Source organism: Rhodnius prolixus, unplaced genomic scaffold (assembly GCF_049639745.1).
Source record: "Rhodnius prolixus isolate KJV_2025 unplaced genomic scaffold, Rpr scaffold_1, whole genome shotgun sequence".
In the NCBI taxonomy this organism is placed as follows: Eukaryota; Metazoa; Arthropoda; class Insecta; order Hemiptera; family Reduviidae; genus Rhodnius; species Rhodnius prolixus.
Genome location: NW_027411581.1, coordinates 31,809,880 through 31,834,197, shown reverse-complemented (window position 1 = coordinate 31,834,197; position 24,318 = coordinate 31,809,880). Strand labels below are relative to the sequence as shown.

Here is a 24,318-nt window from a genome sequence, read left to right as displayed (position 1 = left end):
ACATGGATTACAATTGACAAAATCAAGCAAGTTTTAATTCTAGAAACTCTCAATAGATAGCGAACAAATGAATCATTCTGTAAAACGCCTTTAAAATAAAAGGTCTGTTTTATATTAAAACAAAGATCCAACAAGTTCTTAGACTCTAGTTAGAATTTGTAAGAAAACAAATACTGTTAAAGTTTATAAGGCTGCTCCAAAAAGTTTATTTATTTTCATTTTTACATTAAAGCAAAACAAAACATTTATTTGGACGTATTACTTTCTTCTTTATGAAAGCTTTATTAATGCTAATCTTCTCTGTATCGTTCCAATTTTAGTATATGTACCGCCAAAGCGAGTACAATATGGCTTAATGTGGTTTGGCAACATATGAAGGCGTGATTTGCAAAGTGCAGAATAATAAATAATTCGCTAGTCAATTTACTCAAAATAACAAGTATTACATACAACTTAGAATATCTTAAAGTTACAAGAAAAATTAAGCCAGGCTTTCGTCATTCCCGTCTGCTGTTTGGGATCGAAATTTGAGGTTTGTCATCTGATCTAAAAAAAGTTAAACTTACATAAAAGTCTTTTAATTGTAGTAAACGCATTATAAATATTGTGATATTGAGAAAGCCGCCCTTCACAGTTCTTTGAAAACGTACTAAATTAGGACTCCCAGTTACTTGCGATAGAAGCTGTAAAGCCGAAAGTCTCTCGGACTTGTCTGGGTAAAATTACACATATCTTTCCAATCATGCGAAATAACAACTGTTGCTTCCAGTTAATAAGAATGTTTATAAAATTACACATCAGCAGTAGTGGGGTAGACAGATCAGGTAACTATTAACAAAATGAAACTGTAGCTGTGAGTGGCTACAACTGTTTGAATAAAAGTCTAATCTCGGTTGATAAAAATATTATTCCTTTAGTTTTGAAGTTGTTGTTCAAAGCTTGCATGTTGTTGTTGGAAGACAAAAATAGGTCTTTTCAATACCCACTTTATTGAAACGTAGACCTTTAGGTGTCCTCTGGCTGCTTACTCTCGGAAACGGAACATTTATATTAGCTTTTCATAAACCTTTTTTAAGCTTTTCGTAAACTGATTGCATTGTATCTCGAAGTGGCGATATGTGAAATTTGCTTTCTGCTTTTAAAGGAGATCATATCTCAACGAAGGCTGTAAGGAAAGATTCTGGTATTTGTGAGAAGAGGTCTAGATCCTACTAGACTAAGGGCTAGTACAATAATCCTATTGACACGATCACACTTCCTTGATTCTCTATTCTCTTCTCAAAAGAAAGAAAATGGCGTGACCATTGGCGTTTTAATCGCCAAGGAGAATGATCTGGAATACTAGTATAGTACGTTTTAAAATAACTGTGGGAGGCACCTTTGTCAATGTGACGATATACGAACATGGTGTTCATTTTAAGAAGGCTCAAATGCATTTCATGTGGACAAAAAATGGTAGAGGAAAAATTTGTTACCCGTCACCTCTAGTTTCAGAATATGTAAGTTGATTTTAGTTTGTGCCTGCATATGCAGGAGAGTTCCAATTTTTTTGGCAATTAAACGCAACTGTCCCAAAATTACCAGAAAAATATTAATCGTTCTTGTTTATAACGGAAGTAAAATTATTTTTTAGCCATTTTGTGTTTGCTTGAGAACATCTAAAGCTCTTAACATGAGATTATTGCTTTGAAAATCACTCAAAAACTACTTAATTCCCGATATTAAGAAAAATACTATAGCTTTACTGCCTTGGCAATATTTTCAGTAGAAAGGAGATGAAAAAATACATAAAAATGACTTATCACGTGCTCTTCTTTCTCTTTGATAACAAGTTCAGATTTTGAAATGGCCTAGCACCTTTAATTTTGAAGATGTCGAATTGCTGTTTCCGGTTTCTTTCATAACCTTTTATACTTAATAAAACTGTGTATATGAAAATAGGGGTCAACCCTTACTTTTGGACGCGCGACTGCCGCGTATGCGGGCAGGAATCTAAAATCAAGTTGCATATTCTAAAACTAGAGGTGACGTGCAACAAATGTTTCCTCTACCATTTTTTGCTCAGATCAACCGTTTAAGCGTGAAATGCATTTAAGCCATCTTAAAATGAACACTCTGTATGGCATTAGATTAATATCAGTCCAAAAGCGTGATATTATTGTAGGGTACGCTTGTGTTATGAAGAAAGATTTTATTTTTAATTTATTTATTTTGAAAGTGCACTAGTTTAACTCTCAGTAACAATGACAATATTACTTACACTATATCTCACACATTGAATGAGAGTAGAAATTACCCAGCAGTCACACTTTTTAAGTAATCTGTGGATTAACTACTCTCTTCTCAATATAGGAAAAATCGCCCTGTCATTGGCGTTTCAATCTCCAAGTCGGATGATCTTAGATATGGTGAGATGAAAAATGGCGGACAAAAGGATTGGAATGAGAACATAAGTTTTGAACAAAAGTTAGCATAATGTTGTACGAACTGGCAACTTGAGATATAAACGGAATCTCTAAGTCTGTGTAAATGGTTAGATTTGAGACATAAAATGAAGCAAATAATTTTAGACTGAAAAGATTGAATACGTTGATGATTAGACGTTTCGTGGAAACCCACTGTTCAATACTGTACGTCCAGTTAGATTTTAGACAGAAGTGTATATCGTTATAAATGAGAGATTAAATCTTCAGTCGAATTTTTTTTGAATAATTGATAGCGCTAACATAAGCCGCGTGTGCAGGTTGCAAATAACTTTCGTTAGTCAGTAATGAACTGTGAAAGCAGGTATTAGTCTTTTGTTTTGTATTGCTCAAGATAGCAGATAAATTGCTAGTAGGATTAGGAAATGAGTCATAGTAGATCTGTGAAAAAGTGATGTGGCCGAAAGTTAAAAAATATGTTTGATTCTTTTTGTAGATTCAAATTACAGATTAATTTTATTATTTTTTTATCCAGCTCTAAAAGGAAATGAGATGGATTTGAAGATTTCTATGAGTAATTACGAGATGGTACAGCTTTGTGATCTTGAAGGTTAGAAGTTCGTACTCTTCCAATAAGTGTAATATTAGGGTAATCTGCTGAGTATATTACAAATAGAAAATAATAATTAATATGCTACCTTGCGGATCGCCCGCTTCAGGTGTTTAACTTGCTGAATTCGATGTTAACCTTTTAAATTAAAAATAGCAGTCACACAATTAGTGCTCCAAGATGAAGTAGGTAAATGAATGGAAGTATGTTCTTGAGTTTCCAGAGCAACCCTGGTGGCCATCCGTGGAAGAGGCCCGAGCAACCCTCCTACTTCTCAAATAAAGATGAGATTGTACCTGCTTCGCTTTGGCTTTGTTGCAAAGTAGAATGTTGTCGCCTAAATAGAAACTGATGGTCAGGAGTAATGTAGATTTGAGTATGAGAAGAATTCGTTTAAAAAAAGTTTCTCAAATTTTTCCCTAATATTACACTTATTGGAAGAGTAAGAAAGATGATATGATTTATTTGTTAAGGAGTGGGGAGAATTAAGGACTGGGAAGCAGTAGGAAACAAAATTAATTAAAGTGCATATGCATTGCGAAAGTTCCCATCTGGCTGAAATCACTGTTCCTAATAAACATGATAATTGCAAAAGTAAATGATTGTTTCTTCTTAAATTTAATCCTCACCATTTTTGAGTGATTAGCTCTTTTAGTTTTAACGAAACTCGTAAATCAAAATTACATTATAAGAAAGTAGTGCAAAATTCGTACATTAAGTGTTTTCTCTCCAAATTGGCAACTTTAACTTTTTATAATGTTTATCTTATAATTTTTTGTACTATTTTGTATTACGAAAAAACCGTTATCAGTGATTAATGTATAAAGTATAGTGTGAATTATTTCATCATCAATAACTTTACTACTAATACCCCTTATCCAATAGGCTTATCATACATTCTTTTTTGAAGGGTCTATTTAATTTTGAAGGTACTGTCCCGGTATCCTCGTCAGTATATCATTTTCTCTGGTTGTTTGAGAAAATTCTAAAATTGCCATATAATACGCTGAGTTGTAAAAATACAATAAGTTGAAACTGAAAAAAGAAGCATGATTATTACTTAAATTGAAAAAAATGACTTTTTTCACTGCCCTGCCCTTTGAAAAGGTATAATCTAATTTATTTATTTTATTTTCTTTATCATTTCATGGAATAGAAATTGCATGATATTGAGTCTTAAAGGTATTTTAATGATATTGTAAGCAATTTTATTTACTAAAAAGTGAATGGTGTAAATAGTTGTAACTTTTTATATTATTTTTTAAATTTATGGCATGACAATATCTGAGGTTTTCCGGCGCTTCGAGTTTTTTTCTGCTAGCCTTGGGCTGTGAACAGTAAGCACTTAGGAAGAAACTATATTCGAACCTGAGATTGCGGAATCGATTACCAGAATTTTCAGCACTGAATTCTCAATTTAAGTTCAAGTTCAAAAATCTTCTAAGCATGAAAAAGCAGTTTTTTTTAAGTAAGTTAAAAGTTAAAAATTAGTTGTTTACTATTATAAGCGAAAAATAAAATAACTCCTACACTTTACAACTATATATTTTTTCTTAGATAAATCCAAGTTTGGTTGGAAGGAAACAGATTGACCAGGAGTTGAATTTTACTTTACAATTCTTTGTTTCAGTTTTAAAAAGTATTAAAGTAAAAAGTAATCACCTATTTTTTCAGGCGGGACTTAACGTCCAACTACCACTTAGGTGTCGTGGACGGAGGCGACTAGCAAACCGTACTTTACTGTAAATTCAGTTTTAAGGTCTTAGTCTGTGTGTTTATAACTGGAGTTTTCTACAAGGGTCACCCACAACTGCACAAATGCAAAAAGCTGTGAAAAGTGTCAGTCTTTGGTATAGTTCTAGAACGTTCTGGTTTTTACAAAACAGTGTGAGCGTTTTGAGAGTTATGCGTTTACATCTGAATCCACCGTGACTCAAAAACGAAAAATTGAAGTGGAAATTCGTGATTTCGCTTAGGAGCCAACAGAGAACGCCTCTGTAAGATTTTGATCGAAATCGGTCAACTAGAAGTACGACCTTCACTCAATCTATTTCTCAGTATTTTTAAGACTTTTTTTTTAAAATGGCTTCAATTGTTTTCTTTAAACCTAGGTAATTATGCAGTTCTCTTACTTTTATTTGAAACATTTCTATGAAAATTTAATAAAGGGTACTTAGGGAATGGGGTGGTTAAACTTTTCTCCATTTAATAGCTTTCTGAGTATTGTACTCCTTGCCATCAAAAATAATATCAAGAATCAGTTTTGTCAATATTTAATAGCCGCTAATACCAAGAGCCTTTAGAAATACCAAGGATAGATTCTGAACCAAAGAATGGAGTGGATTTTTTCTCGCCAGTGATCCTGAAGCCTGCATGACCATAGTGCTGGGAAAGCCGTCTTAGGAACTATCTTTATTCTCAGACAAAGAATGAGTTTGTTTTACTAGTTGCTAGCACAGCCTGGCTGTTTGAGCAAAAAGGAAATCTTATTATATTTGAGCCATTTCTCAGGTTCTCCATAGCGCAGAATGAAAAACTGAGGAAACCTTTATTCCTGAAAAACTGATGGGTTCTGCCAAGAGAACATTCATTGGAAAGATCCATGGCTGGAGACATATTGGAACCATCTGTATACTAGATAGAGCGTCTTTAATAGATAGATCGTGAATGGTCCGTCTCTGAACCAAGTGCTTGGTCCCTAGGACATTTGAAAAGGGTATTTAAATCGGTACCTTAGAATCAATTGGTCCCTTTGTATGTTAGCTACAAATTTCTATATAATAAAATGTTTTTCTGATAAACTTTTTATATAAACCACTACTATTAAGGGTTAGTGAACCACTTAGTAGCTTCATGGGTAGTCTTACTTTCAGAAGCAAGGAGAACTATTGATGGAAATCCCTGAAGTGCGATACCAGAAAATTCAGGAGGGTCCAGGAATAAAAACCTGCATTTTGAATTTTTATTAAAAAAGTTGTAGAAAAAAAAGGGTATTTAGATAAAACTGATTAAATTTTATCTATGTGCATATTCCTGTGATTTAATTTTACAAAATTAATTAATAAATAATAAAAACTATATTCCAGCTGCTGGCCCTTAGATTTTTTTCTTGACCTCAGTTATTGACGCTCCTTAAATTAAACAAGTAAATAAAGAAAAACTACGTGTTGCTGGTAATAATCATTAATGATGGAAGAATTTTATCTATTTTTAAAAATGTGGTAAAAACTTCCGGTCTACACTACATATTCACAGTGTCACACGTGTGGGGAGGTCGCAGACACACCTACAGCCAAGATTGGCTGCAAAACATTCACTTTTCTTTATTGTAAGAATATCACCTAAATAAAGGGCATATTTTAAAAAAATAGTCTTTTTAATGGAAATGAAATTTATAAACTAAATTGCTTTAAGAAACATGTTCTAGTATAGATGCCAATTTATCCTTAACGGATACGTTTAATAATAATTTGTTAAAATTATGTTTTAAACAACATTCAAAGGTTCATTAAACAAACAAGTGTCTGAAATTTTTAAAAAAATTGCGGGGCAAAATAAAATTATCAGATTTCTGATATTTTGTAGTGACTTAATTTATAACAATAAAATGTAATTTGACCATACATAATAAAACCTAATTTTTTCCTAAATCTCGAGATTTTCTTTTATCATCAACAAATCTTGGGTACTTTATTTCCATTAAAATCAAATTATCAATTTGATAGAAGAACTTGGTATCTTCGGATTTACTTCGGACTTTTCAAGTGGGCATATTACTTTATCCGGACTAATTCATAAACCATAATTATAAATGAGTAGGCCTGTAGAAAAATTATAAATAAAATTTCGTTTAAAATTGTTAGGGACAGTTTTTCTAATTATTATGATCTTGTCTTAAAATATTGACGACTTAATTAAGATAACAAGGTCGTGTATGTCCTCTTGATTTTCATTAATTCTTTATTTTGTACTTAATATTATGTGACAAACTGTTTAAAGGAAGCTTTATTGGAATGCGCAGGAGGTTAAATAAAAAAAATATATAGAATGTACGTAGAGTAGAAAGGGGGGTGCCGAGCTGGCGTCGCCCTGTCTAGCAGTATCGGCTCCCACTACAACACTAAGCATGTGGGCGAGCAATGTTGCCACATTCATTTTTAATCTGTAAAAAATGTATTATAGTTCGATTAATTTACCACCAATTAAATTATAAATTTGTTATTTACTAAGTTATTAAGTGGGTAATTGATGACTTCAATATATACATAGAAATATTTAACTTAAATAAAAGCACTAATGGACGATATTAAGAAACGATCTGGCAACATCAGGTTTCTATAACTTGAGCTAACTGGCTTCCCGCCTGCGTTCAGTAGTAGGCTGGGCGGTATGGTGGGGTGAGAGAGAGGGGGAACTGAGGGATTGCCCACTTTGTGTCTTGCCTGTTTTTCACTTCGAGTGTTGTGCAATAGTGTGATGTGTTAAAAGTTTTGTGAATTAAAAAAAATAATGGCGCATGGAATCAAAGAAGACTGGCGACAAGGTAATACTTCTCCAAATGTTAAAAATTGCGTAGAGAAAAAAAGACAAGTGAAATCAGTGCGAGAAGGGAAAGGCATGGGTTCAAGGAGAATCTTTTCACCCCAATTTAAACTACAAGTACTTGACTCATACAGGCATGATGCCGACTGTCGAGGTAATCAAAGAGCTACAGCAAGAAAGTACGGTATACACAGAAGGCAAATACAGAAATGGTTACAAATGGAATCCACACTAAGATGTACAGCTGAAGCAGCAGTGGAGAATGGAGAAGTGGCCTTGAACCTTGCTTCTACCAGACAGCTCGACGGCAGCTGTATTGCGGATAGTATACCCGCTCCACAGCCAGCGCTTATTGAAGAAGAGCTAATAAATGTTGACAAAGTAACTGATTCAGAAGATGATACTAGCAGTGTTGGATCATTTTATGATCAAGACCAAGCTTTAGATTTTACCTGTGCTGCTTTAAGTAAAAGAAGATTTTTTTCACTCAGTTTTAAACTTGAAGTGATTGATGCATTTTATAATGATAAACTTTGTTCTGGTAATCAAAGAGCCACTGCTAGAAAATTCGGGATTCATAGACGTCAGGTTCAGAAATGGTTAAATCAAGAAGGACTTTTGCGAGGAGAAGCTGCTAATGAATGCCTTGATCTGTCAAAAAAACGAAAACTGGATGTTTTTGAAGAAGAGTCACCAGTCATCAAACGTACCTTTATAGATTTAGATGTTCCAGCGCGAACAACCAGTGTTCAAGAAACTGCATTGTGCCTTGTGAAACCGCCTACCACGATGCCTGAAGTTTCTAGTACTATAGATTTATTTAGACCCTATAGTTTTTGCTGTAGTCTTCCCGAAACTCCAACTTATGATCATTGGAGTATTCCATACTGCCCTTACTACAATGGCATACACACGTCGTGTGCCACTAAGTGGCTTCATGACGATGCACATTACTATAAGAAAGCAGTTAATGATATCAGCCTATATTCCCCTCTTTATAGTTAGTACCCTTTATTAGATATATCCCAGAAATTAACAGCATGTGCCAAATGTATTGTACAGGAGTAGGTGATAGTAAATTCGAGACTGAAATAGGAAAACTGAGTCAGAAGTGTCTTCCATAATTTTTCAGTTTAATCCTCAGGACTCTTTTTCTGTGTTCATTAATAATTGTCTTTAATATATTTTGTAAATAAAATATTTTTATATACATACCTAGTACGTATATGTAAATATAATTAGGTTTGTTAATGCTTTAGTAAATTTATTTATAGGATGTTCTTCGATGAGCAAAATACCTTTAAACTGTTCGATACGTCATTAAGTGCCTTTAAAAAAAAGTTGTGCCTTTAAATTTATATACTGTTAATAGTTAACAAATATTTTAATACAAATTTTTATTAAATGCATTGTTTATATTTCATTAATCCTAAGCGTTTCAGTTATAAATTTTTCAGCCAGTTAAGTATTGAGATTGATATTTAACTCCAATTTGAAAATTAAAAGATGAGTTTTCAACAAGATGACAATTTTTTTTTTTAAATTAAGGTGAGTTGGTCTATTACAAATAAAAAATGTAATTAATTTTATTTTTTCATAAATCGTTTAAATAATATGTTTTAATATAACTCAATGAAGAACATAGTTATATCTTAAGAGGGTACTGAAGGGGAAAATTCATTAATCAAAACTATTCACACCTTACGAAAGAAAAACTACAATACTTGATAATATTTGTCAGTAATCTATTTTAGTACTGGTTCTTAATTATTAACTGAGAAAATGAATTATTTTAATTTTTCTCATTTGAGAATATGGTTAGTTTAAAAGTGCCCCAAATACATTCTCGAAACGATAGTGTACAAAATGAATGCACTTGTTTTGTATAGATCAAACAAAAGTGAGAAATCCAAGTAATTTTCTATTAACTGATTCTTTAGCTCACGACGCAAAGTTCCTTTAAGTAAGTAATAAAAGTGTCAAGTACTAAATTAATAGAACTTATTTTAAAATTATAAATCCTTTCTTCTAGATAGGGAAAAATGTTAGTTTCAAAATAAATTTCTTTGTACACTCCGTTAGAATTATAATTCTAGTAACGTACATATGTATGTAATTATTACGAATTTAACGTAGAAGCGTACATAAGTTGCACGCTATATTGAACCAATTTTGTTGAATTCTATTTAATATTTAGCTCTCTTTGAAGTAAAATGAATAACATTATTATTATTACAGAAAGTTATGTGGTCACAACTCTGATTTGAAAGGGTACTTTTCTAGGGGGTTATATCTGGTAAAATTTATCCTACATCTGTATTACTATCTACAGCGATTAAGAAAATCGGTACAGAACTGTGATGATCCTCTTGTTTTCAAGAATTGCAATGTGAATAAAAATAAATAAAAAAATAACAAGAAACTGGGCGCATTTGCCCGTTCCCGAAAAATTTGTTGTAAAAAGCAAACATGGCGCACTCATTTTTGTATAGAAAATCGTTTTGAACTTAAAATATTACTTTTTCTACCTTAAATATCGAGTGTTATTATTATTATTTATTTTTTTGGCTGGCGCTTCGACGTCTATAGTCATTAGCGCCTCGTGTGTTATTACTGTGGATGAAAAAAGAATAACGAACCAAAAATAATCGACTAAAACATCGAACTAATGTTTATTGACTATCACCAAAAATAAAAAAGTACTCTAGAAAGCAAAAACAAACAAAAACCACCACCAAGTAAACCGCAAATTTAAATCCTTCCATTTTAATTAATAGAACATGTACGTTTGCTTCACTCCCCGCTTTTTTCCACTTTAAAACATCGAGGTTGGTCAAATAAACACTTTGTATTAAAAAAAAAAAAATCTTTATTATGTAAGTTTAAAAAAAGAACATTAATTAGGCCCAACGCAGTTTAGATATTTATTCCGAGCTATTATGTAGCATTTTGCTTATTAAATGCAATCTATAACTGCTTCGAAAAAACAACATAATTGACAAAATTACGGCTATAAAAATAAAAATGTTTAATCAAAATTTTTGATTGATTTAAACATTAGGACGCCGAAACTGTAATTTAATACATATTTTTAAATACATTATTTAATCTATTAGGTAAGTCCTTAATTTATTTGAAACGTAAAATAAAATTTCATTTTTATATGTAAATTATTCGGAAACCGAATTTTTTCCACTATTTCACTACTAACTTTTCCTCCATTTAAATTACATCCAAAAAGTTCTGAACTTACCAAATAATCACCTTCCGAAGATTCTGGCAGAGAAAGTAATGAAAAACAAAACAAAAAATTACTGGCATAAAACAAACCTGGAATTATTTTCAAAATATGCTTTATTCTCTTCTAAGGAAAACAGTGAATAACAAAAAAAAATCTTAGAGCATTTTATGGAAACTGTAAATAGTAGGGCCCAAAATTCTTACTTATATAAAGATCTGAAGAGGAATTAAGAATCAAATCATTACTTATTATGTTAATTTCGCGAGATCCATATTTTTGCTCAGAGGCCAATTGGAGGAAAATACCTCTATTTTTCCCAGCATTATGTCCTCACATAATTCATTATATAGTGGAGTGCTCCATTCAGCGGGAATTTTGGGTTAAATGGTTAGGAAGGGATTTACCAAACAAAGAGGAGGTTAAAGTGGTAAGAAGTCGAAAGGATTATCACCAAACATAAATCTTTAATTATCACTAATAGGCAAAGAAGTACCGACAGTTTTTGGTAGAAGAATTTAATTTTTAACACGAATTATTTTATGTTGAATTTATGTTTTTATGTAGCCTACAATTGTGAGTGGAGCAGGGCATATTTGGGAGTAGGTGTATGTACTTGAGCGTGGTTATTTGTGTGTTAATACATTTACTTCAGAAGTCGTTTTATTTTGTTATAGTAGATGTTAGTAATAATAATTCAAGTATATTCTAATTTCAAAAATGGTTTTGTTCTTCTTTTCTTTTTGTTTTGTATCACTATTGTAACTTTCAATAAATATACACAACATTCCAACACAACTCCAGCAAATGGACAGGGTCTATGCTCAAGTGTTTGGGAAGTTAATAAAAATCTCAGTAACTTATAAAGAATTTGCAAAGATAATATTCTTCAACTGTATTCAAAATACTTGGTAATGATGGTGAGAGCATGATATCTTAAATTTATCATTAAAATTCCTAAACTTTTAACTTTGAGTACACATTAAATACCATTTTAACTAATCTTTTCCTAAGGGATCTTAATTGAGTGGTGTTTTATAAAAGAGTGAAGTTATGGCTCTCCTCTAAGTAGTGTTAAATTGTATTTTACAGTTCTAACCCCGTATGATATTTAAACGTACCATGTGTTAGTCAAGTCTGAGTCAGAAGTAAGAATGTTTGGCCACTGAAAGTGTGCAAGTGAGTTAAATACATATATAGTGCAGAAGCTTTTCGAGTTTATTGTTAGTTGGTGGTCATCAAAATGTTTCATTTAAACTTAGATATAGCAAGAGTTAGGAAATCACTTTGGTTTTAAACTTTTTTTAAAGAGCACATATAACATTAAATAACACAGATATACAGATACACATAGTGTAGAGATACATAGATATAAAATCACAGACCAATTATAAGTAGCACTTTTTCTTTATCAGAAGACATTAAAAAAATACATCACGTGAAAACTCAAAAGAAAAATCTTGACATATTTCATTACTTTCTTCTTACTAAGAGAGAGAGATTCTGCTGAGATCTTTATTTGCAAGCTAAATTTTTTTTAGTTAAGAAGTGTCTTTTTTTTATTTAAATTATGTCTTCTAAGGAGCTGTAAAAGGTTCCTTGGAAAAAAAAAAAATCAGAAGGCTTGAACCCGATACGCACTGCTTTATATCAGGCTTTTTTTACAGCCTATTTTCTTTTCGCTAAAAGAGTAAGATCTTTTTAACTATCACTAGTAATCCAATAAGGTGGCCACAGTTAAGTCTGATTTGGATATTATAAGTATATGTAAATTTCATGCAAATATAATACTTAAACAAGGCTGTTACAATTATTATTATTTCTAATAAGTTGTAGTATGTTTATTGATTTATTGTTATAAAGATAGCATATTTATGGTGGATCGAAAAGGATTTTAGTGCCTTATTGAAACACTAGATAATTCCAAATTCACTTCATTTGATTAGAATTACATTCCGGTTAGTTATCCGTAAGATAAGAAGGGACAAAATAAAACAAGGTGCCATGAATTAAAAGTTTTCCCTAAGGTACAAGGATTTAAAGTTTTCCCAAAAGGTTCTCTTGATATATTATTCATAAAAATTTACACAACTTACACTAATCTAACACCAAAATAATCCATATGTATTATTGGTAATTATAATTAATTCTTCATTGTAAGAATTAGATGTAAAAAATTATCTGGATAACTTAGGTGTTCACTCATCCATTGCAATGGAGTATCTTTTGGAGGTTCTATGCCATGAGTAGTAACTTTCCCTAGAACCAAACCAAAATTATTTTAAAAAGCCACAAAAGAGTTCTATTTACAGGTAACAAAAACAAATAAATAAACTGACATCGTTCCAAATCTGTTTTATCTGGACACAATTCTTTTAACATGTCTTGTAAATTTTTACGATCACCATTATCAGTTACTGGCCGAATTAATTTCTGAATCATATGTTCGTCTTTGTAATAACAACGAAATGGTACATATTTAAATGAATCTTCTGAGCCCAGTTCCATCAATTTTCTGTTAACAGCCCAGAATTGATCAAATTTATCTGAAAATAATAAAAATAGCCTTTTATTAAATTTTAAATGTACTTGATAAACAAATAATACAATGCAAACAACAACTGTAAGAACTAGAATAATAATAAAAGATAACATAGTATGTACATCAAAATATTAATGTGAATTAATAATTATCCTCAATAATAACTCATCTTAAATAATCAAAATTTAGGTAACTTGCTGAAAGCAACGGACAAAATATTCAAAATTGCAGAATTTTAATTTAATGCCTAGTAGTTTAAGTAGTTTCTTAGTCACCTATTACATTTTTAAATTCTTTATTTGTATAATTGGATGCGCGTTAAGTTAACGTCTGAAAACATTGGCACACGTAGCTTTTTTTAGTACACACTTGGTATGCGAAAGTGCTCTCTCATTACAAAAAACAGTGTCCTTCACACATGGGCAGTGGGCTACATAATTTTTTTAGGAGGAATATGAGAGGTTCCAACTGGACTTGATTGTCCCGGGAAGTCCTTGCACTCAACCTACTTTTTACCTCATAATTTTCTTAATTAAATTCTCCCTAAACTAAGTGAACAAAATATAATTAATTAGAAGTAATGTAATAGAGGGCTGAATGTTCATTCATATACTCCGTACATGAGCTCGACATGATAATTAATTATTTACTAATTTATGTAACTACATCATTTACACATTATATAATTAATTAATTATATTATATTATAATTAATATATAACAGTTTGTTTGAGAGTGTACGCAACAATAAATATATATATATATTTTATTTTATTGTATACAGCTTCAGCTGGTTACAAGAGTAGTTTTTTTTTGTAATTATACAATCCAATTGCAAAGTAAATAGAAATATATAAATTTAAGATTTTTACTGAAAATTTAAAACAGGTAAGCCGAAATTATTTGTAACCTCTAAGAGTTAATATTTTTTCTAATAAAGTACAAGAATTTATCACTTCACACCTATTTAAACAATTTAAGTCGGGAAATGTAGGATGTTGGTTTGGGTCGTGATATTTAGGGCAATGCAAGAGTATATGCACCATATCATCAGGCACTCCACAACATTCGCAAACCAGATCAGTCTTAACCATGCACACATTATTTTTTAAAATGAATTTTACAAAGTGCCTTCCCGCTAATCTTAGTTCGGCTATCATTCGGATCATCCTGAATGGAATATTGTGCAATAAGAGGTACGGCTGCGGCCCATCAACTAATGTGAAGCTTTTGTAAAAAGTACTAAAATTGGACTCGCTGAGGAGTGTCAAGTCTTTCTCCCGAAGATGTTTCTTGGCCATTAATACTGCCTGATTTATACACCGCTTTGATATTGCATCTATCTGGTTCAGTTTAATCAGTTCTGAGCAGCCCGTTATCTTAAGCAGTTCGTCAACTTGTGTTACCCAGTTGTACTTGGGGTCCACCCCCCCACGACTGTGTGTCTCCAGCAACTTATTAAAACAAAATTTTGGTATTCTTTTGTCGTCCATACGGCCCAAACGGCTAAGCCATCCCAGAACACTCCTCAAGACCTCACAAGCCATCGGTGAAACCCCGGTCTCGAGCCGAACCGCCACAGAGGGGGTCGATCGGACCAGGCCAAGTAGCCTCTTGAAGAAAGAAATCTGGATTTGGTCTAACTTCGCGATATAACGCAAGCCCCAGATCGCTACACAGTATACTAGGATACTCTTAACTAAAGACTTGTACAATTGCAGCTGGCTGTCCCAAGCACTGATCCTACACTGCCCCAAAAGCGCCATAGTGGACCCGATGGCCATATTGGTTCTGTCAATCATATGCGAAGATGCCTGCGCAAACAAGGAAGAGCTCGCGAATGGTATACCTAGATATGTGAATTGAGGTACGCATTCCACCTCCCGCTGATTATACCAAAATTTCACTTTCGAACGCCGACCAGTATGTTTGCAGACTTTTAAGATTTTTGTTTTTTTAACATTTACTTTTAAACAATTTAATCCACAGTACTCTTCTAGCGCCCGTAATTTATTTCTCACATCTGAGGGAGAGTCCGCGAAAATTGCAAGATCGTCCGCATAAGCGAGCATCAGGACGTCGTTCCTAGAATCCACTCTCAAGCCACTCACCCCTCCACTCCGAAAATACTCCTCTATATCGGACAAGAAGAACGAGAAGAGAGTCGGGCTGAGTGATTCGCCCTGCAAGACACCCTCTGTTACAGGAATATCCTTGGAGACTTTTCCCTTTACTCTCACTTGCATCACGGCGGCATTATAAATCTGGGAAAGCAGGCGAACTATCCTTCCACTCACACCCATCCCAAGCAACTTAGCCCACAGAAGCGAATGATTAACGGAGTCGAATGCCCGCTGGAAGTCAACAAAAATTACGACTGGCTTATTCCTGCTCACATAGCACTGAAGGATAGCGTTAAGCGCAAAAACATTATCTTCACAAGAACGACCCCTTCTAAATCCGTTCTGAAACTCAGGCACAGTCTGCAGGGAATCAGCCCATTCATTCAATCGGTTTGCAAGAATATTAGTAAATAGCTTCAGAATGCAGCTGACGAGTGCAATGCCTCTATAATTATTGGGGTCAGATAATGGTCCTTTTTTATGGATCATTGTCATAATAATCCCAGCTAACCCAACAGGCACTCTCTCCTCGTGGAACATTTTATTATAGATAGTCAAAACATAGAGGCGCCAATTTTGGGGTAAATTCTTAATTGCAACAATAAATATAAATAATTGAGGTTTCGCTTTTAAACTTGTAATTAACAATGTTTCTTATATGAGCGTCAGAACTTTTGTAACAGTTAGAGACAAATCTTTCTAGAAGATAATAAATAGAAGCAGAGATCCCAGGAACGTCAATTACTGCGTGGGTATAGTCATGATCATCAATCTGGGAAACGAGCCAATTAATGTGAGGCATTTATTTTGAACTATCTGTATTTTATTATAATTGGTTGAACAAGAATAAGACCAGTCAGGAGCTGCATTCAAGAATATATGTCGAATGTAAAGATAATGCATTAATTTCTTATTTTGAAAATCGAAGGTTGGTTGTATTTCTATTCAGTAAAGATAACGCCTAGCGACCTTATGCATCATTCACATGTTATAAAGTAATCGCCTATTTTTCAGGCGGGGATGAACGTCCAACGACCAATTAGATGTGTACGGGGCGGAAGTTCATACTTGACAATAAACAATTTTTTGTAACAAATAAAAAGTAGTCAAACACGGTATTCGAACTAGGGATCTCCCAGTTACAAAGCTAAGTTCTTGACAATCTGACCTGTACCCGCCCCGGATGAAACAATATATTGGAACGTGTAATATTTTAAGTTATAATTATAATTATAATATATAATATAAAGGACGTTAGTACTAAAGCAATGGAAGAAGTAACAGGCTCTTCAGGTTTCATACAATGGCTAATTCTTTTTGAACTGCACAGTATTTATAGTAAGTAAATGTACTGTAAAGAGCAACATATTCATAAAAAATCAGAAGAAAATTGTGAAGCAACTCCCGCTATCCTTTAATCAGAAATATTGAAATTAAACATATCCTGATGGCTCCTTTACTAATGTACCTAAACTCCAAATATTTTGTAGTGGAAATGGTTTGAACTTTTGGGAATCATGTCTTGAATTGAGTAAATAACATATCCTTCAATTATGTGCTACTAACTTACAACACAAATCACTACAGAGGTTTTTTCTGAATAGTTTTAGAATACTTTTTTCAGCTAACTTGGTATGGCGAAGCCTACAAAAACAATTATTTTAAAGAGTAATAGCTATTTTTATCTTTTTAAATTATTATAAAATAAATTAAATTTAAATGAAAGTGAATCTGACCATTTTGAAGTCCAAGCCATAACTGAGTATGATCCTTTTTTTGCATATTCGTAACTATTTGTGTTTTATGTTTCAGCACATCTGCCTCCTTCAGGCAAGCAAGGAAATGTGATTCCACAGTATCCCTTAAAATGCATATAAACAAATATAAGTGAAGTAAAGTTAAGTGATTGCCTATTTTTTCAGGCGGGCTTTACTTACGTCCAACTACCAATTAGGTGTCGTGGACGGATGCGACTAGCTAACATACGTTACTTTAAATTGTTTTCATTAACCTTTAAATAAAATCCAAGACCTAAGACCGGAAATTGAACCCAGTACTACAATACATATTAGCTTTACAGGTCTCGCCTCAAACCGTTCGGCTACCGTGGTGCCTAACAAATATTCTTAAATGCAAAATAAATATTATGAAATTTAATTGTATTAATACTTTGAAGTTAATACAGCAAAAAAATTAATTAACTAATTACACTTTATTATTTAAAGGTGAAAATGAAATCAAAAACCCTTGCTGGCAGCTTGACATGCGTAAAAGTGCAATGATACCAGTGATTATTGGTCTTAGATAAAGAAATGCAGTCCTCTTCAAATTGTTCTGAATCGGTTCTTCGAAATGTTTTTTCAAACTACGAGGGTCGTTTGAAAAGTCCGTGCAAAAATAAAAACTACTTAATTTTTTGGAGTAAACCTTTTTTATTTTTCAACAGTCTCCTTTTAGGCTTATACACTTCGTCCAACGCTGCTCTAGTTTGTTGATCCCTTCCGAATAGTAGGATTTGTCCAAGTCTGAAAAATAGCCATTCGTTTCTGCAATCACCTCCTCGTTTGAATAAAATCTTTTTCCCGCCAGCCATTTCTTCATATTGGGGAACAAATAGTAGTCCGAGGGAGCCAAGTCTGGAGAATAGGGGGGATGTGAAACGAGTTGGAACCCTATTTCCATTAATTATGCGACCACAACTGCTGAGGTGTGAGCTGGTGCGTTGTCGTGATGGAAAAGGACTTTTTTGTGGGCCAATCGTGGGCGTTTTTCTTGCAGCTCGGTTTACAAACGGTCCAATAACGATGAATAATATGCACCTGTAATAGTTTTACCCTTTTCCAGATAGTCGATGAGGATTATTCCTTGCGAATCCCAAAAGACAGTCGCCATAATCTTTCCGGCCGAAGGAACGGTCTTCGCCTTTTTTGGCGCAGATTCCCCCTTGGTAACCCATTGTTTAGATTGTTCTTTGGTCTCAGGAGTGTAGTGATGTATCCATGTTTCATCCACAGTGACGAAACGACGCTTAAAGTCCTGCGGATTCTTCTGGAACAGCTGCAAACCGTCCTTGCAACACTTCACACGATTTCGTTTTTGGTCAAGCGTGAGCAATCGCGGCACCCATCTTGCGGATAGCTTTGTCATGTCCAAATGTTGATGCAAAATATTATGTACCCGTTCATTCGAGATGCCCACAGCACTAGCAATCTCACGCACCTTCACTCTTCTGTCATCCATCACCATATCATGGATTTTATCAATGATTTCTGGAGTAGTAACCTCAACAGGGCGTCCAGAACGTTCAGCGTCACTTGTGCCCATTTTTGAAACCACTTATAAACTGTTCTAATCGAAAGTGCAGAGTCACCATAATGTTTATCAAGCTTCTCTTTAGTCTCCTGAGGCGTTTTGCCTTTCATAAAGTAGTGTTTAATCAACACACGAAATTCTTTTTCGTCCATTTTTTGAAAATCACTCGACTTCCTCGATTCAAACGAATGCCAAACACAAAGAAATAGACCGATCTGGCTGAAACTTGGTGCGTGTTCTTCGAAGAGATGCTACTAACATAACCTCGATACGCGCCAGTGGTGCTATCTCTCTGACTTTCACGGACTTTTCAAACGACCCTCGTATGTATTCGCAATACTTGATGCCTTAACAATGCATCTGCATTGAAAGGTACAATAACCTTCAAGTTCAAGCATTAGAACAAGGAACAGCCAGACAAGTAGAAATATAAAAGAAAGAATCTTAGGAAATGATTATACGATTGAAGGACATAAAATGAAGGAATTTTATAATGGAGAGTTTTATTTCCAAGCCGATTACAAGTTTAAGTATCAAGGGGAAGGTATATGGTGCCGACCAATACAAATACGGATCAGGATTGTGGTCAGAAAAAGGTATATGTGCTCCTTATGGCTGACCCTAAGAATTAATTATTGATAGCAAGATTAATTAATCATAATCCAATCCTCCGACCAGTCATACTGAATGGTGAAGAGACATTTACTTTTAATTATGTTATCAATGAAGAAATGGTTGAGAAATCATTCTTCCTCGCTAAAATATTAGAATACTGGTAGACTCTTCTGGCCCTAGTGGTTACATAAAGATAAACAAAAACATTTCGAGCTTTTTGTCTATTACTGAATTCTATGAACCTGTTCTGTTTTGTAAACTAAAAAGTTTACGAAGTTGTTAGAAAATATAGATTATAAATTTAGGCAACAAGAACAAAAGTGAAAGATTATTGACAGTTAAAGAAATTACTGAAATCGTATGGTATTTTTTGGTTTATTGAAAGATATTTAAGGATCTTAGGAGCAGTTATGCCACTGTATAATGATCGAACGAAATGACTCAAGGTACGAAGATGGAAAATGTACTACTATTTTGATTGGAACCCTCGCTTTAAACAGAATGCTAGCCAGAAATTAGCGGGAGTTCGGTTCATTATTCGAAGATCAGTGACACCTTCTGGGTCAATATTGATTATTTACTGATCAGTGATAGTAATGTAAGAAAAAATATAGTACCTTTAAGGCAGAGTTTTGTCGTTAGTAGCCTAGTTATAGTAAATAAAAGTACGGTTTATTTTATATTAGAACTATAAACAAAAAAATAAAAATAATGCTAGATAAAAGCTTACCTAGAAGAACAGTGTAACAGCTCGTCTTCAGGAAATTTATCAAAATGCACAATAATATTCCATGGCAATTGTAAATCACTATTGTTATTCATATCAAAGAGAACTCCAATTGGGTAGTGCCTACGGTTTCAATTAGCAAGAAAAAGCAATTTTTAAAAATAGCAAAAAAAAGTAGTGATTGCAAATATAAATACATGTCATGATATAGTAAACATAAAAAAAACCTCTTTTACGAAAATGCTGGAACACCAAACTTTTACTCTGATTAACATGTTTTCTATTTATGACAAAAAACATTAGGAATTGCTGCGTAGTGGGACTATTTATATATTTTTCAAAAAAGTGTACTTACTAAAAAAAAAAAAAAACTAGCTAAATAGTAACGTTTGATAATGTTTAAAAAATTTTCCTTATATTTGCTTTTACATTAAATTTACATAGATTTTATTTTTTTATTAAACCTACCACTTTAAGGCGATTCCATTGTATTCAAGCCACATTTCTGATTCATGTTTCTCTGGGTGAATGAACTTAACAAAATGTTTTCGCACCTTAATATAAAACAATTATCAAACCAAAAAGTTAATAAGTTAGAAGCGTAACGTATGTAATAGAAGAAATAGGTCTACCTTATCTGTAACTAAAGGAAAATAGCTTAATCTTGGAACCATTAAATAATATTGCTCTGGAACCTGCAAGTCAATTACTTCATCTTCATGTAGCTGGAAGCAAACAGGTAATTTCCCTTCCCAAATTTCACGAAGAACTTCTCTGTCAGATGCCATAATTTTGTACCAAATGTCTTCTTTACATAACAATTAGCCTGAATAACATGAAATGTGATTCTGTAAAAATTACGAAATGGAATGAATTTAGTTCAAATGAAGTAAAACCTCATTTTCAAACACAAAAATTATTAATTTGTTGCATGGTTCTAGCTTTTGGGTTTGTTACTGTCACAGCAACTTGTAAACACATGTATGTTTAACCTTCAACCTTCATAACCTGTCTGTATATAGTGTAATGTACACTGTACTAGTGATGGGCTATTTGAGCGGACTCGTTCCATTGGAACGAGTCCGATGGTGGAACGAGTTGATTCAAATCCCTATTTTTAAAAAAAGTGATTCCGCCCCGCCCCAAAAAATTTAGGCAAATAAAAATGAAAATGAGGCAGCAGAAGGTTTGGAACGATTAAACATAAGAACAAATGTCACGCAATTTATTATATTATTATATCATTAAATGTTAGCTTTCCCAGTTAATAACAAAACTATATTTCTTTAACACACATTGAGTACTATCCCTAATTTCCAATTGCTCTGATAAATATAAAATTAACAACGTAATACAAATATTAACACAAAAATAGGCTAGTCAAATATAAATTAAAGCAATGCAGTTTTGTCATTATCTAGCTTGACCACTAGAAGACTGGAGTTAACTTACTTCAAGAGTATTCAAGGTAGAGAAACGGAAATGGGTAGGAAATTATTCCATAAAAATTCTAACCCTTCAAAATTATAATTACTCATAATATTTATTAACTAAGAATTGAATATCAAGCTTTTAAAATATTATCTTATTGTTTTACAAAAAGAAAAAGCTGTGTGCTTAATCTTAAACTTAGCGCTGGACACTCTTACTCTCATCTTCATTGGCGTAAGCTTGAACGTGTACATGTCAGCTAGACGGTCAAAGTAAAACTGGGCCAAAATTTAGTATTACCTAACTGGTTTACTTAGTGTAGTATCCCTCCCACTCTATCACCTATTTCACAAACATTCATCGATTGAAAATATTTTTTAGTTAAATATTCGTTTCATTGGAATACAAAAAACATTATAACGCTTTCTTAAGATGATTTGAATTTTTAAAATTTGTTTTTGTCCATTACTCTTATAAAATACGAAGAATTTCAAATAAAATATAATATACAAACACAGAATGATCTAGTGTGCAGGTGGAGTCAGTCGTAGTTACCATGACAACGGAACCGTTAAACGACTCCGGCCCAGCTCTAGCATTTTCATTGGTTAAATCCACTGGAGTTGGTGGAGTCGAATCCGGAGTGATTTAAATCCTTTTGAAACCGGACTCGTTCCATTTTTTCGTTCACTGAATCTAGCCAATAGAAATTGCTGGAGCTGGAACCGGAGTTGTTTAACGGTTCCATTGCTATGGTAACGAGGACTGACTCCACCTGCATACTAGATCATTGTGTTTGTATATTATATTTTATTTGAAATTCTTCGTATTATATAAGAGTAATGGACAAAAACAAATTTTAAAAATTAAAATCATCTTAAGAAAGCGTTATAATGTTTTTTGTATTCAAATAAAACGAATATTTAACTAAAAATTATTTCCAATCGATGAATGTTTGTGAAATTGGTGATAGAGTGGGAGGGATACTACACTAAGTAAACCAATTAGGTAATACTAAATTTTGGCTCAGTGTTACTTTGACTGTCTCACGGTCATGTACACGGTTAAACTTACCCAATGAAGATAAGAATAAGAGTGTCCAGCGCTATGTTAAAGATTAAGCACACAGCTTTTTCTTTTCGTAAGATAATAAGATAATATTTTTAAAGCTTGATATACAAGTCCTAGTAAATAAATATTTCTTTATTTATGAGTAATTATCATTTTGCTTGAAGGGTTAGAATTTTTTTTATGGGAATAATTTCCTACCCATTTCCGTTTCTCTACCTTGGATCCTCTTGAAGCACGTTAACTCCAGTCTTCCAGTGGTCAAGCTAGATAATGACTAAACAGCATTGCTTTAATTTTTATAATTGACTAGTCTATTTTTATGTTAATTTTTGTGTTACGTTGTTAATTTTATATTTATCAGTGCAATTGGAAATTAGGGATAGTACTCAATGTGTGTTAAAGAAATATAGTTTTGTTATTAACTGGGAAAGCTAACATTTAATGATATTTTTTAATAAATTGCGTGACATTTTTACTAATGCATAGGGTAAGTACAGAGACCGGAATCGGTGAACGAGTTGTTGGAATCGATTCCAACCCTGGAACTGATTCAAATCCAACGAGTCCAAAGACGGACTCGTTCTGCCCATCACTACACTGTACATTGTACAGGTGTACAAAACATGTACGATGGTGGTATATACGGTTCAATTTGTACGCTGTTCTTCTATTCATAATCAAAGTTGTCGTTGCCGGCTAGTGTATTAACAATATGTCTGAAGAATATGAAGAAATTTTAGTGTATATGGATTTCAATTCTAAAGTTGAGGATGATTTGTTTTCGGTGGACAAAGAATTTAAAATTGTAGGAATAGACACTGATGAACCAGTATTACAATTAGGAAACCAAGTAAGAAAATGTTTTGATCACTTATGAGCTATTGTTTTCAGAGGTATATTTTTATTTTTTACTTAAAGGTATTTCAAGGTGAATGGAAAGACACCTCGGGAACACATGTGATGTTTGAAGAAGGGGATTGCCTCCGGACTGATCCACTATTTTCCGAAACTCCAGAGAAACAAATGTATTATACTTGTAAAACAGATAAAATGCTTCACATGTCAAGAATATTTGTGAATCCTAAAGAAAACCAAAGCGATGTACCTATCGAGGTTGAAAGTAACGTTGAAGATAAAGTGTAATACTTAGTTATAATAAAAAATATTGAGATAAAGTGCTTGTTAAACTATCTGAAAAGTTGAGAATATTAACATCAACTTATTTCTAACTGGATTTAAAGTTTTTACTGTGATTTTCTTTAAATAATAAATTAGTTTATTTTTCATACCATTCTGGAGAGGGCTTTACTTTAGAAATTGAATTTGAAAAAACTAAAGATGTGTGATGTTCACTATTCTTATTTGTGCAATAAATATCTGATATTAATTTTGTTTGTTTACATATTGTGTACTTTTCGAAACAAAGAAATTTCAGGTATTCTCCTTAATTTATAAAATGTTCTTTAAAAAAGGTCGGGTTTTAATCATGAGCAACCGTCAGTTTATCTACATGTATATATATTCTAACTGAAACTGTATTGAATTATATTTGCATTTCTAAAAATTCAACATTTTAATTGTAAAATGTCCATTTTAGTTTTAAATTGCAAACTCTTAGAAGGAATGTAAGAGGTTTACTTTTAAGACACACCGGCTTACTTTAACTATGCTTGCTCTATAACGT

The 24,318-nt window shown here is 32.9% G+C and overlaps 3 protein-coding genes and 1 non-coding gene across 4 annotated transcripts; 2 read left to right on the top strand and 2 right to left on the bottom strand.

The window, feature by feature from the left end:
* Nucleotides 1-232: 232 nt before the first annotated feature.
* LOC141446370 (U6 spliceosomal RNA) lies at nucleotides 233-344 on the bottom strand. Its single transcript, XR_012453667.1, has one exon. It is a non-coding gene; the product is annotated as a U6 spliceosomal RNA (small nuclear RNA).
* Nucleotides 345-7,389: 7,045 nt separating this feature from the next.
* On the top strand, nucleotides 7,390-8,984 carry brk (transcriptional repressor brinker). The gene has a single exon (XM_074137355.1). The coding sequence runs from the start codon at nucleotides 7,543-7,545 to the stop codon at nucleotides 8,578-8,580; it is 1,038 nt and encodes a 345-aa protein (XP_073993456.1). The 5' UTR covers nucleotides 7,390-7,542; the 3' UTR covers nucleotides 8,581-8,984.
* Nucleotides 8,985-12,639: 3,655 nt separating this feature from the next.
* Nucleotides 12,640-21,156, bottom strand: Atg5 (autophagy protein 5). The gene is made up of 6 exons (XM_074137429.1): nucleotides 20,765-21,156; nucleotides 20,601-20,686; nucleotides 20,136-20,255; nucleotides 17,215-17,339; nucleotides 13,153-13,359; nucleotides 12,640-13,072 (listed from the first exon to the last, which is right to left on the bottom strand). The coding sequence occupies exons 1-6, from the start codon at nucleotides 20,918-20,920 to the stop codon at nucleotides 12,957-12,959; spliced, it is 810 nt and encodes a 269-aa protein (XP_073993530.1). The 5' UTR covers nucleotides 20,921-21,156; the 3' UTR covers nucleotides 12,640-12,956.
* A 2,065-nt stretch (nucleotides 21,157-23,221) lies between these two features.
* LOC141458913 (general transcription factor 3C polypeptide 6) lies at nucleotides 23,222-24,034 on the top strand. Its single transcript, XM_074137494.1, has 2 exons — nucleotides 23,222-23,484; nucleotides 23,553-24,034. The coding sequence occupies exons 1-2, from the start codon at nucleotides 23,347-23,349 to the stop codon at nucleotides 23,775-23,777; spliced, it is 363 nt and encodes a 120-aa protein (XP_073993595.1). The 5' UTR covers nucleotides 23,222-23,346; the 3' UTR covers nucleotides 23,778-24,034.
* Nucleotides 24,035-24,318: the final 284 nt, after the last annotated feature.